The following is a 22,630-nucleotide window of genomic DNA, read 5'->3' as shown; positions in this document are numbered from 1 at the left end:
TGTGTAAAAGACAACAAACCAGACGTATATTTTGCTATTCTATCCTGTTCTACATTGACTTGCAATTGTAGACAGTGTCACCACGAATGTCTCCGTAACTGTGTATGTAGTGCAAACCAACCTTACATGGTTTACATCCAGATCGTGATCATGGTACAACAAGAATGTATAAAGATTAACCACGCAGGAAATGTGATCTTTTTTAAGGAAAGAAGGAATGCGGTCGAACGCTTTCTACGTACTTAGCGACCTGCCTTATTTTTCTAAATGACTCTGATAAATCCACTGCTATAGTGACGACAAGTTTTAAAACGATTCATAAATTGTCGCTGACTTTCTACTTTTCCATTACCTTCCCCTAGTACATTATGCAAACATAATATGCTGACCGTTATCGCCAAATGTCAACAAGGACAATTCCTCGTGTTTATAACATTGCGTTCATCGGCTTAAATCAGCTTGATGGACATTGTATCTTAGTAACTCGTTATGCTTATCATCAATGTGTTTTCAGTGACGAAAGATTCATGGAGCTGACAAAGTACTGTTACAGCGCTCTTTCAATGATCACCTAAAGTAAAGGATTAAAGCGACGAATAATTAAAGCGACATGGCCATTTGACAAAATAACGTCAGAAAAAGAGAGATTCGATGCACTCTCAAAACCACGTCACTGTACTTTGCACAATATGGTCGCATGTTCGCCTGCTCTCTAAAGTAAAGTTACAAGGAAACGACCATTTTCTGTGTACAATGTAAAATGATCTAAATTAAGTCTGTGTAAACAATACCAGAATGCATTTATCAGATATAGAGATACAGGGATTCTCTTTATTTTCTCTGATAAAGTCTGTAAATCATCGTTACACAACACTTCAAAAGTGATGACAGCAGGTCTATAGCTTGGCAATATAATGGTGTAGATCGTGATTTGTGAAAAGTTTTTTAAAGTTGGCATCGTCGAATGGTTTATACCTCAAGGTGATAACTTAAAAACGGTTACGAGATTGAACATAATTACGAAAATCAAACATGTTTAGCCTGTGTATTCACAATGCATATATAAATATGATTATCATAAATTGATTGCCAAAGTTAAAATGCCGCAAATTAACCATTTAGAACGCATGATGAAAATAATTCAGTACAATTGTTAAAACTTCCTGGGAGGAGAATAGAACCAACCTTTCAGTGCAGTGTACAGGAAGTTTGTTAATTCTTTTCTTCCATGTTGATGTGCTAGTGATAGATCTGAGAAAAAAATCGCGGAATTTGAAGCCTTTGCCTGAGTCGCGATCGCCTGTTCGTCACTATCGACGTCTAGCAAGAACATACAATCATACTGTAAGTCTGTTTACTTAAGTTACCCTGTTTTTAATGATGTTTGTCTGTAACGACTACGCATTTCGCATGAACATTTAAGTCAATATTTACGTCTGCCATTGCGGTAGATCACCGGCCAATTACAAATCTCGGCTTTCGTTGTGTATTGAATAACACACTTGTTTAGGAAGTTATAAACCAATAATACAAAAGACATAGTGTCGTGTATAGTACATTGGGAGTCTTCGATATAAACTGAGTCCAGAAAGACAATGATTGTCGTCAACTTAACGTACAACGTTTTGTAAATCAATATTTATTTCACTGTAAGATATACCATATTCATGTAGGTTTTGTAGAAGTTTTGCTATACTCTCTATACAACACAGAAAGTTGAAGCCTTAACAAGTGGGGACGTCACCATACCCTGACAGAGAATTAACAAATAGTTTTTGAATTTATCCTGCAGCTGCTGGAAATGCGACATTTTACTATCTTTACTTTTTGTGTGTTAAGTTTATACTTTACTTTTAGTCAAGCATACTTATGCGGTCATCATGGCCTATTATCATGGAAGCGTACATATCGCGGATCCTGCATTTTGTACTTTAACATAGAGAATATCTTGTTAAGATTGAAGTGAACATGTTTTATCAGACAGGATGCAGTGGTTTCATGTTCCAGAGTGTACAGTCACTGATAAGAAATTGCACACACACTGCTCTTTTACTTTCAATAGGTGTATTGTGTAAAGGTTATATGTGTAGGGGTTAAAGGAAATCTTAACAAAAGTTGACATCGCACTGGGAAGTCATGTGTAATACAATAACGTCATACGAGTAATACGACAATAGAGAGAAGATAAAAGTGAGACTCGTTGACCTAAGACCAAAGCTCTTTGGTGTTGAATAAAGATAAAACATACACAAAATTGAATTATTTTACAACTATTTAAGCCTGACCATTAATGTGATAATCCTTTTACAATTTTCACCAGCAAACAAACACAATAACTCACTTCAGTATTTTAACGGGAAATTCCTTTGCAAAGGAAGGGGTCTTCCAGTACCTTCCCTGGACCATTGTATGGTTTGTTAACACTGTCAATGAACAAGCCGACAATTAGATCACTTCATAACCCGGGTTGAGATTTTATTCCGTCCAGGCCTAATTTTTTGGTCGTCGGTAGCTGACTGCCTGACAAAGTGTCACATTTGGTGCTTTTGGAAGAAGAAAGTACGTGATTAAGTGGATAGCCTGTCATTGTATAAGAGGTCCAAGATATCCATACAAGCTGATTTTGGTTTTCAGTAATCGAGAACTTACAATTATATATCTCCTATTCTTCCTGTACTCGTGTGAGTTTAGCTTGGACATGGTAGCGACTGACTATTCATACTTTTCCAGATCAGTCGATAAATGAGCGGAATGAATATCGGTGAGTTATTGGCCTCGTGTTTGCTCCCACTAATGGGTAAGTTACGATTAACATTGATATCTTGGCTATATTACTGGGTGCCGTACGTTATGAGTGCGAATCTCATCTAGATTTTACTGAATTGACATCGATGGCGTAGTTTCCTCTATCTGTATCACACCTCAATAAACAGTGGGCAATATCTTTCAGGGTAGTATGCAGGGTTGTAAACATGCATTGAATTGTATTTTATCTCAACAAAGGCTAAGTGTGCTCCAATCACGCTGCATTCTTCACATCCGTATTAATACGAAAATGGACGGCCCGAAGCCCGACATGATTTTGGCATCTTTTAATTTGTCATCAATGCAGCATGTATTAACTATGGAATTAAAATTCAGGGGAAATGCGATGATTTACCAAGAGCTTTCAATAAAACTATACCAGGCATTGATTTGAGAAAATGTTGCGATATTACCTTTGTTTTCAAACTGCCTATAGCGAGCTAAACTACCAGGAATAACGTTGCGTTATAACTATTACAAATGGTCAACTGCCAAAGCTATTCCAATCGATTGACGATTCTGTGTGGTAAGGACATGTATATGATGGTAAAGGAGTGACGAGATTGAGAAGTAAGCCAATGGAAAACGTATTCCACTTCCGTAGATTCATGAAGATAGTGATCCAGTTTGTCAAGTACTTGGTGGCTTTCATCAATTTAAATATATCTTCTTTTTTTCTATTTGTATATCCCAGTCTGTACAAATGGTAATTTTTGTTTATCTGAAACTTGAATACTTTCCTGTTTTAAAACAAATTGCTTCGTGTTTTCAGAAAGGTGACCTGTTGAATACTTGCTATGCTTGTTTGAAACGTAAAAACCAACAGGACAATGTAGCATGTACACTAGTCTATAAAATATTATAATTCAGCCCAGATTTTCCATAGAAGTAAATGAGGAAAGTGCGTGGGTCTGACCTGGGATGGGGCGTGGTTAGTTTTGTATTTGCTCACAGGACTGGTTTGTTGTTGTTATCGCAGGACGGAGAAACATCAATTATCGTTACAAATCCAGTGCTCAGTACAAGGAGTCAAAAGTTTAAATGCTCATTTAATGAAATACCACAGCCAAATTATTAAGATAAAATGAACAATGTAAGATAAGTTTATCACTATACTCATTCTCCTTAAATAGTCTGATAAATTTGATACTCTAAGGCATCAAAACCAGGAGTAGGTTACTAATCTGTGAAAGCTTTCACCTGATTATCTTAGTATTATTTTTTGACAAGGTCAACGACGAACGCCGAGCAAAGTCTTTCTGTTGTATACTCGCAACTACATGACTTCTTGTTGTTACAGTCTTTTCACAGGATGCTCAGTTTATCAGCCATCCTGTTGACACACTTGTAAAAGTCGGAAATGAGGTTACCTTTGACTGTGTGTTGGAAAATGTGGGCGATGGAGTAGTGTCATGGCTCAAAGGCGAAGAAGACCTCTACAGGGGCATAGCAACAACTCCTGACCTATACGAATCTGATGCGTTCAAGGAATGCTGTGAGCTCACTGGAGATACAGCAAGCGGTGATTTTTCCATGAAAATCAAAAGCGCTAAATACGAAGACGCTGCTGCTTGGTATTGTAAATACAGTGGTGGTGGAGTTATCTTGGAGGAACACGGCAGCCTTTCTGTGCTTGGTAAGCTGTCACTCCTGTAGTCAATACCATGAAAATGTGATGAAATTTTTTATGCCTTCGTTTGATATGATGCTTTACCTTGGAGTGTAATCAGAGATATTGACATTGAAAGAATGCTGACGAACAGGGTCAGTCTAGTTCAAGTCGAACGTTTTTATCTTTTGTTCAATCTAATGTAGTCCACCACAGACTCAGAAACAGATACTCAGCGACGCGCTGCTTTTTGTAAACTCCCTGGTTTTGATCACTTAATTAAGAGCGAATTACTAAAATTAGATTTACTGAAGAATTGTTTTTGGGGAATCGTATGTCTCTCCCAATTTCTATCTAGATCAACATCTAAATTATGAACAGTGCAGTCTCATTGAAGTCGAAAAAAAGACCCAAAATTTGTCCTTTTTGTATCATCGCCTCCTCTAGCATTCACTTATCTTATCTGAAATAGGTTCCTGCTTGTCACAGATAATACTTATGGTTTACGACTCAAAATGTTTCTTAATTTTACTGTAAGTGTTTTCAGTAAGTCTTAGACTTCAATTTGTTAACGTTTGACTTGCACGGAAATTCGCTTACTGGACGAGATTGAGTGATCAAGTCGTTGGTAACCTTGACAAACAAAGTGGAGCGAAGTATCAAATTCTTTCCATCAATATTAGTTAAAGTTTCAAAATCTTGATTAAAATCGACACCTTCGTTCCAGCAATACTAACACACACATTTTTAATACGATATTTTCTTGCAATATAATTTTCATTTATAAATTCTAATATGACGTAACTTTCGATTCACTGATTATCAACTCATCGAAACAACAGTAACGGCAGTCCTCGTATCAATTAGTGCTGAAGTACTATGATTCATTATGATAACATCTACAGCATTGAAATCTTGTATACCATTGTCGTCGATATTGAAACCGAGTATATTAGCTGTACAATTATTTCATGTATCCGGCCGTAAGCGGCCACTTTTTCGCTAATGATACTCTCTTGTCAATACCTACCAGCTCATGCTACATCGTTTATTTAATATTCTTGCCCCTGCCAAACAATGGTGCCATTATTTTTATTCGAACAACGACATTATGTGCCGGCTACCCCAGAACTATAACCACTATGTCTTACATTAGAATTAACTTGAAGATAGTAACTGTGTCACTATGTTGAAATTCATCCTTCCGATCACCCATGCAAGCTCCCCATGTTTTACTCTTTGACAGTACTGTCCTAACGTACAGGGGAAAGGAGCTGGAACTGGCGACGATTGCTGATGTATACGTATGACCGTAACTTATTTATTGAATACGGAACCATGACTGGGCCTACCGGTTCAGCCGCTGATACATGAGTCTTAGTTGGTCCTAGTTCCTTGTTTCGGTCACTCCACTAGAGAGTGACCATGGTCCAAAGTTCTAGTTTCGGTCAAAGTTCTAGTTTCTCAGTTTCTGTGTTGGTTCTCCTTCCTCGTTTCGGTCACTCCACCAGAGAGTGACCGTGGTTATCCGTCCTCCAGTTCTAGTTCTTTCTCTGAGTTAGTGTGTCCATTGATACAGTACTTGGCTATGTCGGATGCCGACGCCAAAAAGAATATAAAAAGACAATACATTGATTTACCGACATTAGGAAAGATTACAAAAGTAGAAATTATCACTTGCCAGTGCGTGGCTTGCTACAATTCTTTTGTTTCAAACCCATGTCATGAATAAATTAAAATGATAGCAACGGCTCAATATTACTATTGGTTGAAACACACTAGAACATGGGGGTACTACGCAGAACCTGCTTGAGAAAAATAAGTTACTGGGTAATTTTTTCAAATGTGTAAATGAGCGATATTATGTTGTCGATACTGTGCTGGTATTTCGTGGCTCCAGCATTGTTAGAGTCCAAACAAGTAAACGTTGCAGCTTGATCAATCGCGTCCAAGAACGCTAATGTATTGTGAGCGTGGAATATTACTATTCTGTGCGCCAATTTGGAAGATTATGACAGTACGGTCGTGTTTTTTACCTTCTACAAGTTGGTATCGTTAACCAAAGAGTATTTGTTGGCTGTGGGTCATAAGTCTATGGTATCGCGAAGGAAATTCATTGTCGCGCAATGCTGTTAGAGTCGACGAATGTTAACGAAACATTAAAATGTGAATTTTTTTCCTGTGAAAATAACAGAAACACACGGTGATTTGGCCTGTTCTGGTAAAGATAAGGGTATGTGTAAACATGCAGAGCAGAGCGTTTACTCCGGTATTCGTGGCCCTTCTATCATTAAACTCCAGCCATTTTGTTCTTGTTATGAGTTTCCGTTCGGTCTGCGACTTATCGGCGATTAATTCTAGAGGATCTCAAGATTTATGGTCGCACTGCTTCAATTACATAATAGACTTCATCTAATAATTAGTTGTTGTAATGGCTGGAGTATAAACGCTTTCAATAAGTGAAACTCATGCCAGGCTGTTGACCATGAGATCTGTTTACAGAGCGGGATCAAAGAAAGTAGCACAAGGTCCCCCAGCTAGAAATTATACAATTCAAATAATTTTAAATCTGCATATTTCAAAGAATAATTCGACTCACAACTTTCTTTAAATACAGATTTTGAATTTTTACTATGTGTAACGACAGGCATATCCTCCATATCCATATTGATATCAGCAAGTTGATCGTGTGAAGTGTCAAAATAACACTGTATAGCTGTGTGTGATTTACGTTAGCCAAACCAGTTTGCTGATTATTAATTGGTGTTATTGATGGAAATTCAAAAGCTTGAAGGTTACGAACGCGGGAAGCAGGACATGATCTAAATCAAACTGTATCATATAATTTTATAAACATAAAATACCAAAGTGTCACGCTAAGCCTGAATAAAGTGATTAAAAGTTACTACCAAACAATCACTATAAATGTGCAATGCTTTTCCGAAATGATAACCTCACTTTCTATCGTTCACATATCTCTAATAAAAGATTTACGGTGCTAAATGCAGACGATGTAATTTCTTGAAAACAAAAACAGCTCGTAATTGAGAATTAATATATTTAGGTTTCAGATAAGAAGAATAAGCATTGCATCATATGAGGGATAATGACGTCTGTCAACAAAGACTCAGTTTAGTTATTTCTTTGTCTCCAGACAACCTTGACTGTTCGGTAGAAGATGGCACTAAGAATGAAGGTCTTTATCAAGTTATTGAAGGTAACACCAAGAAACTAAATTGTCTTTCTGACGGAGCTCCACCTGGTTCTCTGACCTGGATAGAGATGGCGTAGATTCTAAGTCGACGGGGGATTCACCACTTGTCTGGGAACCAACCTTTGCTGATGCAGATTCTAACCTTGTCTACGATTGTGAACTTCGTCATGAAACTCTTTCAGAACCGATATCATGTGAAAACACCATCGCATTTGATGTTCAATGTAAGAACAATTTTCGCTAAACTGTCTTTTAATAGGATGATGGCTGCCGCTTTTTCTGGATAATATTCTGAGGGCAATGTTTGAAGATCTAGTCAGTTTAACTAGTTGTAAGTCGTGTTGTATGGATAGATTTTCAGACTCTACTTCTTATTCGAGATATCATAGAAAGTTGGTGTAATATTTCTATGGGGTCAAGTTATTTCTCAGAGCTATAGCCCTCCCTCCAAAATGATTCTTTTTTGTGATAGGGCAACCTTTTTTTTGTATGTGCACATTACAATGTATCATTTTTTAAACATGGAGCAGACTACTAAATTGCGCTCTCCAAATCACCAAATATTTGGTGAAAAAGCTCTTCTCCAATATGTTTCAAGTCTATTCTCATACGCACAACCTAATCTTACTGATTCTAATCGCCATATTTAAACCAATTGAAATTGAATGTAGACTCGGGGCTTGGACTTTGAGAAGGTTGTAAGCTAGACTCACTACCATTAAAAATTGTCACTTTTTCATATTTTTATCACGTGTGCTTTTAATTATTTGACAGTGTGCTGCTCGAATTTAATAAATTTATTTTAAATTGTCACTTTTTGTAATTGTTTGCACTACCGCAATAGTAATTACAAAGACAGGGGTTATGAAGATTAATGATTGCTTTATCGATTGATTGATTGATTTATACTTCAAAAGGACCTTGAGATTTGTTAAACTTTTATGTAGAAAGGGAACCTCTGCTTTTATCATCATTGAGTTGTAACTTGCTGAGTGTCATGTTTTGTCAGAGATCTGAAGTAGGCTTCAGGTAAAACTGATATCAGGCGATAAAATTTTTTGTCGAGCTATATACCATCATCTCCAGCTTATGGTGTGTATATTTCACAACTCCTCAGATACAGTAGAGCATGCATTTCATATGAAGACTTTCGAGTTAGACAGCCTATTAGCTCAAAAGTTAGTGAGCCAAGGATTTTCAGAAAGTAGCTTACTGAAATCATTTAAGAAGTTCTACGGTAGATACGGAGATATTGTATCAAAATATGACCTGTCTGTTTCTCAAATGATGAGTGACAGCATACCAATTTTGACTCACAAAATAATTTGGTGAATTCACCAAATAACAATGGAATTTTCGCTTTGAGTCAATCTTGACGGGTGCAGCTAGCTGGCAGGACATCTGGTACCACCACTATTTCGTGGTTTAAGATGACCCCATTGTCTTTGTCATCATCGATATGTTCCTTGAACCAGGTAAATTCATAGAGTCCTTGAATGATAACGATTATTGGACCTGATTTGATGTCTATTGTAAAGAAACAATTCTTCTGAAAGGTTTGACGTACAATATTCGTACATCTTTGAAATTTGCATGTCTCAAGTAGATGCACCTAGAATTACGGATAAGGATGAAACATGGTTGTTGTAGAGTTCGGAGCCACTGCTGAACTCACTTGGAAACGTTTGTGAATCAAAATAATTTGATAAAACAGCATTGTTAAAACAAGGCAAAAATGAATAAGACAGTCACAGAATGATACATTTAACTTGGAATCACCTCACTTTAATGCAGTGTTTAGATATTATGGCTGCGTGTTGGTCTGCAAGTTCATTAAGCACTTGGCCATAATCACGTGTCCCTCTACCACTATAACATTACCTCCTACCTACCCCTTAAGTATTTATAATTGATAGTCTAAGAGATTCTTTGTGCAGTCTGTGTGAGTTGGGTCAGTCGTGTCTTAGGCACAATATCTCGATTTTTGTGTACGTCGATGTTCCGTTCTCGGACCAATTTTATTGAATCTGTACACTGCACCCTTGGAGGATATCATTTTAAAGCATAAAGTAGATTACATAATGTATGCCGACGACACGCAATCGTGTATCACTTGCGAGGCAGATCGAGTTCCGACAGCTTCAATTGAGCTATGTGTTAATGAAATTAGGGGATGGATGCGAGACAATATGCTCGCTCTAAATGATGGTAAAACCGAGGTCATTCATTTTCTTTTAAATTTACAAGGCGTAGGCTCGGTTCCTCGTTGTGATATTAAATAGGTGATGTCATTGTTCACCAATCTGACACTGTTCACAATCTTGGTGTCACGATGGATTCTAGTGGCAGTATGTCAGCACATGTTGTCAATATGTGTAAATCGGCCTCTCATGCTCTTTGGAAGATTGGTAAAATCCGTAATATACTTGATCAGCCTTCAACTGAGAAACTCATACATACTTTTATTACATCTCGCTTGAATTATTGCAACAGTTTACTTTTTGGCCTCCCTGATTTTGAAGTACTCAAACTGCAAACAATTCAAAACTCGGCAGCTCGACTTGTTACCAAGAAGAGAAAATGTGATCACATTACTCCCATTCTTCGTGACCTTCATTGGCTCCCTGTTGAACAACGTATCCAATTTAAAATTCTTTGTATTACTTTCAAAGTTATCTGTAGCCATGTACCATCTTACCTTGATGAGCTTTTGATTAAACGTAGTACGAATCATACATCGCGTACATTTTCAAATCGGGAAATTAAGTTACATCAACCTATTGGTCGCACAGTTTACTATGATGGTAGGGCGTTTCAATATGTTCGCCTCGTTTGTGGAATTCGTTGCCGTCGCACCTTCGTGCATCTCAGTCACTTGATAATTTGAAAGTCGGGTTAAAACTTACCTTTTTAAGTATTATTGTATACATGAGTTTTATACCCTTTTAAATGATTTCATACCTGAGTTTTATTTGTTGACCTATTTTAACCATTTCTTGAGTTTTACAAGCAGTTACTTTTATTGAACATTTTAAAATTACTGTTATCATTTGTCACTCTTTTGTTTGTTTTTAATGTAAAGCGCATTAAGCTATTAAAATATGTAATGCGCTATAGAAAAAGAAAGATGATGATTATGATTATGATTATTTTTTTCATCATTGACCGTGTCTTCATTTGTAGATATCTCTGGCTTAAGTACTGCTGGCATTCTCTGGGCATCATATTTGGACTTCTTGTCGCTGTCTTACTCGGGAGTATCTCTGTTGCCTTCTGGCGCTTTTGTCGTAACGAAGGCGATGGGAAAGGTAGGTTTTCTCCCAAATATTTGATTGTCCCTATTAGTCATTATGCATTAGTTAAAACAATGTAAATATTTCACACTAGGTCACTTACAAATTTACAGTGAAGGGGAGAGCACATATGGAGACCCAAATACAGCGAACCAAAATGCATGCAAGATTTATCATTTTCTCCTTAAAGGAATATAGTCACATTAATTCAAGGAAGTCGATACATTACACATTTCGAAAATCATTAATGCTAAGTGATGATTTGAAACTTTATAGGAATTATATAAATGTAAGGTAAAATTTAAAATCATAACATTGCATTAAATCTTTTTGTGACTTCATAGGTACAAGCTACAAGACAAAAAGGTGAGTTTTGTAATTTGCTTCATATCAGCGTTGACAATGGCCTTTCACAGGACATGACCTATTTTAATGCATTAAGGAAATTTTGTTATATATCTTAACATAAAGGAGTCATGCCAACCAGCATATCTCTGGGGACCTTGAAATGACGCCAGCCAACATCATGTCCGCCGTCTCATTTGGTGATGTTATAAATGCTGACGTGAATGATGACCCTGGCCTCCGTATTAATGAACCACAACATCGTCTCGAAGGTGACATTGCTGTCGTCCGGGAACCACGCGTGGATGGGAACCACGAGAGTAATGCCGATGCTATGCCTGTGAATTCAACAATGGACATTGAATCCTTATATGCAAGTATTGCAGAAGAAGACTTAGAAGATAACGTCTACTTGAAAACCGGAGAGGTTGTTTGGGAGTTTCCAAGAGGTAACATCTTTCTGAGGGAAACTCTTTCTGAGGGACGATTCTGTAAAACTGTGAAAGGAGAAGCATGGTATATTGGAGGGAAAGATGGAACAAGTGAAGTCATTATCAAGGTTGCTATAGGTACGATATTGATGTAATTGAACGTAATACTTATACTTGACTTGAGTTATTTATGTACACATGTTCCATTGCAGTACTTTGTGTCTGTACCGAATTTACATAATCTCAAGCTCGTATATAATTTCAGATTCAAACCTACGGATTTATATATTGTGTTTGCTGTCTTCTATACCGACGTGTTATATATATATATATATATATATATATATATATATATATATATATATATATATATATATATATATATATATATATATATATATATATATAATATATATATTGCTTTTTTCAATCTCCAGGCGATACCGATGACTTTAAACGGGAAATTCAAGCGATGAAAGTGTTGTCAAAACCTATAGGAGTGGTCCAGATGCTCGTTGTTGTACAGATCAAGGTATATGAAAATTACAATGCATTCATACAATCTATGACTAAATTGTCCAAAGGGATCAAAGTCTAGTGGCTTTCTGACGTTAAGCAATGAAATTAACAAATCAAACATGTAATATGTAAATAAATAGATAGTTAAATGAATAGATAGTTAAATAAATAAATATCTGAATAAATTAATAAATATTAAAATGCGGAAGGAGCACACAATGATCTGTTTCAATAATCTCCCATCATCCTCTTTGCAAGATTGCTCAAAGACAATTATGTCGAAGCTTTATATGTGACACTGTATTTTCTATAAATGTATTTTTTACAGAACCAATTTACCTGATAATCGAGTACGCATCGAAGGGGACTTTGCTATCTGTTCTGCACGACATGAAAACCAAACCCAACTTTCATCGTAAGAGTAGACGTCAGGACCATTTAACTTTGCCATTGATGTTGCCAATGCAATGTACCATCTTTCAAATATCAAGGTGTTTTATATTATTATTTCCAGCAGTAAACAACTGTTTCGCTTTAGAAAGTAAAACCATGTGACATAATTCTTTCGCGTTTTGGAAATTACTCCACGTAAATACGATGGTTTTTTATTTAAAACACTCATATTAAAGAAAAAAAATCGCCATACAATCTTTGCATTTAAACATTGACAATTTTCGTTAACTCTGTTTTCAGATCATTCACAGAGAGATCATGGCAAAAAATATCGTTGTTGACAGTCAGTGGAAGTGTAAACTCTCTGGTCTTGGTTCGTCAAGTGCTGTTCTTACCGATGAAAGATACAGACAAAGGATGGAGGTAATGTCAGATCATCAAATAAAGTGTCGTCATCAGATACTAGAGATAGTGTCATTTTGTCGAAAGTTGCTAAATTTTCAGTAATGATTGTTAATGATAGTGACGAAGATGCAGTACCATCAAATGGGGCTTATCAGCAAAGATTGCTGGAAGTCAAAACATGCAGAATGACGTCATAGCTACATAGATCTGTACAATAAATAAAACACCAGTCTCTCTCGCACTACACAGGGACACTTACCTATCTGATGGATGGCACCAGAAGTACTTTCAGGTAACGCTTACACAAGAGGACGTGACGTGTGGTCTTTTGATGTTCTTCTCTGGGAAATATTTATTTTAGGTAAGACTTTTCATTCTTGTGTATTTGCTAATAACAACAACATATACTCCGACGTGCTGAAGACAAACGACAATATAATGCTGATACTGGCTCAGGGATGGCAATAAACTTCAACTTAATTTCTTATTAACTTTGAGTAATCAAAATGTCGTACATTATTCAATTGATATATTTTTACCACTTTTCAAATTCCTTTCTTTTAGGAAGTGAGCCCTACGGGAAAGTCCCTGAGGAGGGTATAAAGAAATTCATTCACTCTGGCGGGACACTGAAGATCCCGAGACAGTGCCCACAGTCTTTGTAAGTCTATATGATATTCTACTACGAGATTTCTGTTAGGTTTTTGACGAATATTGCATACAGGGGTATACAAATTTAGAATGGTTCATATCATTACTATTCAAATTAAGTGAGCCTGTCAATAAATTATATTCGCTGATTTCAGGTCACGTTCAGCAATTTGTTAATTACACCTTCAACTTGCTATATTGAAACTATCACAGGGAATAATGACAATACGACAAGCCTGCATGTTACATGAATACAAAAAGGGGTGTACAGTGATAGTGTTCAAATAGGGGACTCATGTTTGAGCTTTAGCCAAATCAGATGCCCGAGCTTAGGTTACGATTCAAACCATAGTTAACGTGCAAGCTCTTAGCCAAGTAATGTTTGAAGTAAGAAGACTTTGCCAAAGATACTTTTTGTTACAATTGTAAAATGGCTTGACAAATGACACAACCCTTGACTGTGACCTTCCACATAAAATTTTACTCGGAACTTATTTTTATTATTAACAGACAGTATAAAATATACAGAAATTTGTCATGAAACCAAGAATTTCAAACCTAAGTCCACAAAAAGTTTCCCCCGATAAATTTACTCACCATACACTAACCCTAGCATTGAGTCATAGAGAAATTCACTTACGAAGCTTTCATTTATTCTTTAACAGTCACAAGCTCATGATACTTTGCTGGTCGACGTCCCCGGATGAAAGACCGAACTTCACTGATCTTTCTTATGCCCTGAAGAACATTAAGTCGGGAAACAAAGTAAGTTGCCGTTCTTTCTGAAGTAATCTACCGAACCCTGGTATTGGTCACAGAGTTCATGTCACCAGTTGTTACTGCAATCGAGAATTGCATTTCGATAAACTTATCTTACCGAACTATCGATGGTACAGAGTTCAATTTTCGACTTTTCAGAATCACGTTATTTTCAAAATCGCAGGATGACATATGATTGCTTTGTTTGGCCAATAAACCTTGTGGGCTTGCCTCTCTTTATTTTTCAGGATTACATGTTACCTGCAGACGTAAAATAAGGCTTAACAGCAATTAACGTCAACTGAAAAACAAATCGACCATGGGAAAACTGTGTGCTCTATTTTATTCAATACTCTTCAGCAATATTTTTAAATAACAAACAGCAAGAAATATGAATCATAGGCATAACAAGTTAATTCCGAACTAGTACTTTTCAATACAGTTTGCGTGAATAAATGCTGCTCAATCGCGCATTTTACAAAATTCTAATTTTTTTTGTTGATGTAGAGCGTAGCTCAATAAGTCATATTATGAAAGTAGTCTAATATATTTTGTATAACAATAAAGATTTTTATTTGTGTAAAACGTACAGTGAAAACATGTATGCAGATACGTATTACTTGGACTCTATATGCAACACATGTATTCAGATACGTATTACTTGGACTCTATATGCAACACATGTATTCAGATATGTATTACTTGGACTCTATATGCAACACATGTATTCAGATATGTATTACTTGGACTCTATATGCAACACATGTATTCAGATATGTATTACTTGGACTCTATATGCAACACATGTATTCAGATACGTATTACCTGGACTCTATATGCAACACATGTATTCAGATACGTATTACATGGACTCTATATGCAACGCATGTATTCAGATACGTATTACTTGGACTCTATATGCAACACATGTATTCAGATACGTATTACTTGGACTCTATATGCAACACATGTATTAAGATATGTATTACTTGGACTCTATATGCAACACATGTATACAGATATGTATTACTTGGACTCTATATGCAACACATGTATTGAGATACGTATTACTTGGACTCTATATGCAACACATGTATTCAGATACGTATTACGTGGACTCTATATGCAACACATGTATTAAGATATGTATTACTTGGACTCTATATGCAACACATGTATACAGATATGTATTACTTGGACTCTATGTGCAACACATGTATTGAGATACGTATTACTTGGACTCTATGTGCAACACATGTATTGAGATACGTATTACTTGGACTCTTTATGCAACACATGTATTAACATATGTATTACTTGGACTGTATGTGCAACACATGTATTCAGATACGTATTACTTGGACTCTATATGCAACACATGTATACAGATATGTATTATTTGGACTCTATATGCAACACATGTATAGAGATTCGTATTACTTGGACTCAATATGCAACACATGTATTCAGATATGTATTACTTGGACTCTATATGCAACACATGTATTCAGATATGTATTACTTGGACTCTATATGCAACACATGTATACAGATATGTATTACTTGGACTCTATATGCAACACATGTATTCAGATATGTATTACTTGGACTCTATATGCAACACATGTATTGAGATACGTATTACTTTGACTCTATGTGCAACACATGTATTGAGATACGTATTACTTGGACTCTATATGCAACACATGTATCAGATAGGTATTACTTGAACTCTATATGCCACACATGTATTCAGATACGTGTTACGTGGACTCTATATGTAACACATGTATTCAGATACGTGTTACGTGGACTCTATATGTAACACATTGTTAAGTGCAGAGAAAACAAACAAAAGAGTGAACTCAGCAGTTTCCGTTTAAACAAAATTTATCACGAAAATAAAACTAATGCTAAGTCAGGGATAGTGTACAAGCTTTAAAAGTGTACAGACTACTTATCTCAGCTGGGACGGCAAAGCTCCAGTCTCAGAGTTGTAACAGTCTGTCGGATGAATGAACAGTCCTTTGGCTTGCAGGCTTGAAGTTGCACAAAGTCCACAGTATAAATCCAGCGTTGGCAGTGAAGGTCTTGAAAAGTCTTGAGAATCTTGAGAATAACTACTGCTGGGTTTCCAAACACATGTAGTAACACACAAGAGACACGATCCCAAAAGTCTGACTGGAAGCTGTGCACGTCCCTTTTATACCCATGTGCTTACATAAGGGCATATAAGAACAATCTAGAACTTTTATTGACATGCTAATTACTGTTCTAAAATTATCTCTCTTACACAACTAATTAAATTTCCAGAACATTCCAAACATGACTAATTGAATTCAAGTTTGTGAGGTCATTAAGGGCAGTGACCTTGAGAATGTTCTAGACTAATTGAACTCAGGTCATGATGAGTGTGTGAAAATGACCTACATAACACACCCCCTCTTCAAAAGGAAATTTTTCAAAGAAAAAAAAATTCTTTTACAAATGTAATCTTAAAAGTGTGAACAACAATAAACTCTAAATACGAGAGAGACAGTCTGCAATTAAATTGTCTCTGCCTTTGATATGTCTAATGTCAAGATTAAACTCCTGTAACATTAAACTCCATCTTAGCAATCTCTGATTTTTGCCTTTAAATTTCTGCAGAAAAACAAGAGGGTTGTGATCAATATAACCACTATTGGCTGATTTGAAGAAGTAGCATAAACTTCAAAATGCTGTAAAGCTAATATCAAAGATAAACACTCTTTTTCAATTGTAGAGTAGTTTCTCTGGGATTTGTTAAATTTGCGTGAAAAGTAGTAAACAGGATGATCTGTCCCATGACTATCCTCTTGCAATTTGGTATTGGAAAACTTGAAATGGCACTGAATTTGGCATAAAGTATGCATGGCAAAGTCCGGTTATTTTTATTGAGTTCGATAAAGACATTTTTCGGCAAACAGGATGATCTATACCATGACTATCCTTTTGCAATAAAACAGCACCAGCAGCCGTATCACTAGCATCCACAGCTAATTTGAATTGCAAAGTGAAATCTGGTGCAGACAACACTGGAGCACTTTGCAGTATGGCTTTAAGTGTATCAAATGCCTGTTGGCATGCTCTGACCAAACAAACTTTACTTTCTTTATAAGTAAGTTAGTCAAAGGCTCAGTAATTGTGGAGAAATTTGGACAGAATTTTCTGTAGTAACCAGCCATACCGAGAAAGCGCATCTCTTGTCGTTTGCAGTTTGATATGAGAAAACTTCAAATGGCACTGATTTTGGCATCAAGAGGTTTTACCTCACCCTGTCCTACAGTATGTCCGAGGTAAGTCACCCTCGCCCAACCAAACTCAGATTTGGCAAGGTTGACAGTCACATTGCTTTGCTCAGTCTCTCAAAGAACTCCGCATGAGCTTGATGTGTTCCTCCCAGGTGTCACTATACAGGACGACTTCGTCAACGTAAGCTGCACATCCGTCTAGCCCGGATATGACGTCGTTGATCATCCGTTGGAACGTTGCCGTAGAGTTCTTCATTCCGAATGGCATCACCTTGTACTGGAACAATCCGTATGGTGTAACAAAGGCGGATATTTCACGAGCACGATCCGTCAGAGGGACTCGCCAAAATCCCTTCAGTAGGTCAAATTTCGTCACATACTTGGCTTTTCCCACTCGGTCGATGCAGTCATCAATCCTCGGGATTGGGAAAGTGTCTGTCTTTGTTAAAGTGTTGACTTTCCTAAAGTCCGTGCACATACGATAATTGTGACCTGATTTGGGAACAAGTATGCACGGCGAACTCCAGTTACTTTTACTGGGTTCCATAAAGTCATTGTCCAGCAGGTATTTGACTTCTTCCTGGAGATATTTCGCTTTTGTTGGATTCAGTCTGTATGGATGTTGTTTTACAGGCTTACTGTCCCCAACATCAACGTCGTGATAGATGACGTTTGTACTCGTTGGAACGTCTTGAAACAGGTGTTTATATTCGTGGAGCAGTTCTTTCACCTGTTGTTGTTGTTCTGGCTGGAGGTGTGCCAACTTTGTAGACTCCAGCTCCTCCAGGATTTCTGAGTTCTGAAGCTTGACCGAGCCCAGCTTTGAATTTAGAGTATTTTCACTCAAGTCAGTTTCAGTATCACTATCTTCATAATGGTTTGAACTGACTGCACTGACAGGCTGAGTTATAGTAGGATTATCCCTATCCAAATATGGCTTAAGCATATTTATGTGACATAGCTGTTTTGTTTTCGTCTGTCAGGTGTTATTATGATGTAATTTAAATCGCTCAATTTTTTATCAATTAGGTATGGCCCAAAGTAACGAGCATGGAGTGGTTTGCCAGGAACCGGAAGTAGAACAAGAACTTTTTGACCTGGTTCAAACTTCCGTTTTGAGGTGTTTTATCGTATTTGATTTTCATTGACTGCTGAGGTGACTCAAGATTTTCTCTGGCTAATTCACATGCTTTAGAGAGTTTTGTACGAAAATCTGACACATATTGCAAAATATTCAGACAATCATTATCGTCTGATAGGAATTTCTCTTTAAAGAGCTTAAGTGGGCCACGGACTGTATGTCCAAATACAAGCTCAAATTGGCTGAAACCAAGAGACTCTTGAATTGACTCTCTAACAGCAAAGAGCAGAAAATGAATTCCTTCATCCCACTGCTTCTCTGTGTCAAAACAGTAGGTCCTAATCATATTTTTCAAAGTTTGATGAAATCGCTCAAGAGCACCCTGACTTTCTGGATGATAGGCGGATGACCTATACTGTTTAATGCCTAGCTGATCCATTACTTGTTGAAAAATACCAGACATAAAGTTGGAGCCTTGATCGGACTGGACACATTTAGGGAGGCCGAATAAAGTGAAAAATTTGACTAAAGCTTTCACTATAGTCTTTGTCTTTATATTTCTCAGTGGTATGGCTTCTGGGAATCGAGTAGATGTACACATTATTGTCAACATGTACTCATTTCCTGATCTTGTTTTTGGTAGGGGCCCAACACAGTCTATTAGTATCCTACTAAATGGTTCTTGAAATGCAGGAATTGGCTGTAAAGGGGCCTTTGGAATGGTCTGATTCGGCTTTCCTACCATTTGACATGTGTGACAAGTTTTACAGAAATGTGTTACATCCTGCCTGAGATTAGGCCAATAAAAGTGACTGAGAATTTTATGATAAGTTTTCCTTACTCCCAATGACCGGCCCAGGGCGTTTCATGGGCCAGGTGCAATATTTCAGCATGATAGGCTTTGGAACCACAATTTGATGTTTATAGCCCAACGTCATCAACCAAAACATCTGGAGGTCTCCATTTACGCATGAGATTACCAGATTTTGTATAATAGGAAACAGAGCTATCTGAAGTTTTACCTTCATCATCTACCCTGTCAAACAAAGACAAAATATCTGGGTCTTTGTGTTGTTCTGCAATGAGATTTGATCTAGAAAATGTCTGACTTTGGTCAGCAGAAGTTTTACTGGAAGTTTCAAATCCACGAGGATAACGGAATGATCCGTGTCAAACACCTGACTGAAAAAGGTGTCATTTAAGTCAACATCTGTGACATTATTTTAAGAGTATTTTGATTCTCAGAAGTTTTCTTTGACATGCCTCGAGTAATAGCACTTGAAGGAAAAGGCCGGGAATTTTTCCTCTATTGGCTCTGGATTCTGATCTAAACTAGGATTATCAGTCACAAGTGGATTAGTAACGACCTTGTCCCCAGCAAGGTCGTTTCCAAGAAGAAGGTGAATCCCTTCAAAAGGCAAAAAAGGCCTAATACCTAAAGTCACAGGTCCAGAAACAAAGTCCGAAGACAAATAGACATTATGGAGAGGAACAGGAATGTAGTCATTACAATCTACCCCCTTAATAAGAACTTTAGAACCTGAAAATGACTTTTCAGAAAACGGCAGGGTATCTGCCAACAAAAGAGACTGGGAAGCCCCGGTATCTCTTAAAATTTTGACAGGGTAGCGGAAGAGAAATCACTAGAAAGTGATATAAAACCATCATGAATAAATGGTTCGAAAATACCCATAATGCTATCTTGAAAAGAATTGACCTTGACCTCATTAATGGGGATAAGAGGGATTTAACCTCAGAAAATGCATTACATAAATTATTAGACTCTAATTGAGTTGATGAAGAAATAAAGCCAGTGGGCTTAGATCCACTTTGACCACTTTGACCTTCACGTTTTCTTTTCAATTTGAAACAATCTGACATTAAATGGCCGTCTTTCTTACAATAATTACAAGAAAGTGTACCGAACTGTTTGTCAGAAGGAGATTGAGACTTGGGATCTGATGATGTGGGAGTGTTACTTGAACTCTGTGAACTATTGTCATTTGATTTCCTACTGTCCTTTGAAAAATTCTTGGATGAAAAGGACGAGTTAAATTTACCTGTATTGTTTCGATATGAAAAGGACTGTGGATGGTTTGCTGAGAAATGAAGATTGTGGGTCAATGAATAATCATCGGCCATACGTGCAGCAACCTCCAATGTATCTGCATTTTGTTCATTGATAACCGTCTTGATGTCACTCTGAATGCACCTCTTAAATTCCTCAATCAAAACAAGTTGTCGTAATTTGTCATAATTCTGACTGACCTTTTCCAAAGAACACCACAGTCAAACAGTTGTTCTTTTGTCCGAGCGAATTCAACATAAGTTTGATCCTTCACCTTCTCGCAATCTCTAAATTTCTGACGGTAAGCTTCAGGCACCAACTCATAGCCCTTGAGAATTAATTCCTTCACAGAATCATAATTTGAAGCCTGCTCTACTGACAACTGAATATAAATTTCTCTAGCTTTACTCTCCAAAGCACTCTGCAAAAGAATAGACCAGAACTTCCTAGGCCAATTCAGAGTCTGAGCAATTTTCTCAAAATGAAGGAAATATTTATCAACATCCTTTTCTTGGAAAGGGGGAACTAACCTGAAATGCTTAGTGATGTCAAACTTGTCTGAAGGGAAGAATTTTCCTGACTGTCCAAGCTCTAAACGTTTTATTTCTACCTGTAATGGCTGTTCTTCTAATCGCAATTATTTTCTCTCTGTCTTTCTTCCATTTCTAATCTTTCCTGCCTTTCTTTTTCTTTCATTTGTAATTCTTTTTCTTTCTGTCTTTCTTCCATTGCTAACTTTTCACGTGCCAAATCTGCCTGTATTTCTAACTCTAATTTTCTCAGTTCAAAGGAAGACTCAGGTTCATAATCTTTTCGGGCAGACTCCTCAAAATGGCCTGAATTAACTAAATGTTTTGCAATCTTGAACTGTATTTCTCGCTTGTGCATAGATCTTTTAACTTCTACTTTAAGGAAATCGGCCAGTGCGATGAGGTTGTCTTTTTTGAGGGAATCAAATGCGTCCTGATCAAGGTCATCCATAAATTCGTCTGGCTTAAATTCCGCCATGATTGGATTTCGCTGAGTTCACAGTGTACAGTAATTTTGAAAAGGCTGTCAAATTGTTGTCAAATGGCTCAAAATATTCGTATCCCGGACAAGCCCCCCAATTTTGTTACGTGCAGAGAAAACGAACAAAAAGGGTGAACTCAGCAGTTCCGTTTAAAACAAAATTTATCACGAAAATAAAACTAATTGCTAAGTCAGGGATAGAGTACAAGCTTTAAAAGTGTACAGACTACTTATCTCAGCTGGGACAGCAAAGCTCCAGTCTCAGAGTTGTAACAGTCTGTCGGATGAATGAACAGTCCTTTGGCTTGCAGGCTTGAAGTTGCACAAAGTCCACAGTATAAATCCAGCGTTGGCAGTGAAGGTCTTGAAAAGTCTTGAGAATGACTACTGCTGGGTTTCCAAAACACATGTAGTATTACAAGAGACACGATCCCAAAAGTCTGACTGGAAGCTGTGCACGTCCCTTTTATACACATGTGCTTACATAAAGGCATATAAGAACAATCTAGAACTTTTATTGACATGCTAATTACTGTTCTAAAATTATCTCTCTTACGCGACTAATTAAATTTCCAGAACATTCCAAACATGACTAATTGAATTCAAGGTTGTGAGGTCATTAAGGCAGTGACCTTGAGATGTTCTAGACTAATTGAACTCAGGTCATGATGAGTGTGTGAAAATGACCTACATAACAACATGTATTCAGATACGTATTACTTGGACTCTATATGCAACGCATGTATTCAGATATGTATTACTTGGACTCTATAT

At 37.0% G+C, this 22,630-nt stretch overlaps 2 protein-coding genes and 1 long non-coding RNA gene across 3 annotated transcripts; all 3 read left to right on the top strand.

Moving 5' to 3' along the window:
* Window positions 1-2,793: 2,793 nt before the first annotated feature.
* LOC139125402 (uncharacterized) lies at window positions 2,794-7,705 on the top strand. The gene is made up of 3 exons (XM_070691489.1): window positions 2,794-2,797; window positions 4,106-4,441; window positions 7,569-7,705. The coding sequence occupies exons 1-3, from the start codon at window positions 2,794-2,796 to the stop codon at window positions 7,703-7,705; spliced, it is 477 nt and encodes a 158-aa protein (XP_070547590.1).
* A 3,564-nt stretch (window positions 7,706-11,269) lies between these two features.
* LOC139125275 (uncharacterized) lies at window positions 11,270-12,652 on the top strand. The gene is made up of 4 exons (XM_070691363.1): window positions 11,270-11,287; window positions 11,393-11,835; window positions 12,135-12,229; window positions 12,545-12,652. Exons 2-4 carry the CDS (start codon window positions 11,430-11,432, stop codon window positions 12,557-12,559), a joined length of 516 nt encoding a protein of 171 aa, XP_070547464.1. The 5' UTR covers window positions 11,270-11,287; window positions 11,393-11,429; the 3' UTR covers window positions 12,560-12,652.
* A 936-nt stretch (window positions 12,653-13,588) lies between these two features.
* Window positions 13,589-14,737, top strand: LOC139125571 (uncharacterized). Its single transcript, XR_011550282.1, has 3 exons — window positions 13,589-13,675; window positions 14,331-14,430; window positions 14,673-14,737. It is a non-coding gene; the product is annotated as an uncharacterized lncRNA (long non-coding RNA).
* The last annotated feature ends 7,893 nt before the right edge of the window (window positions 14,738-22,630 follow it).

Source organism: Ptychodera flava (genome assembly GCF_041260155.1).
Source record: "Ptychodera flava strain L36383 chromosome 3 unlocalized genomic scaffold, AS_Pfla_20210202 Scaffold_25__1_contigs__length_14229661_pilon, whole genome shotgun sequence".
In the NCBI taxonomy this organism is placed as follows: Eukaryota; Metazoa; Hemichordata; class Enteropneusta; family Ptychoderidae; genus Ptychodera; species Ptychodera flava.
The sequence above is the reverse complement of the archived record's forward strand: the minus strand, read 5'-3'. Positions and strand labels throughout refer to the sequence as shown.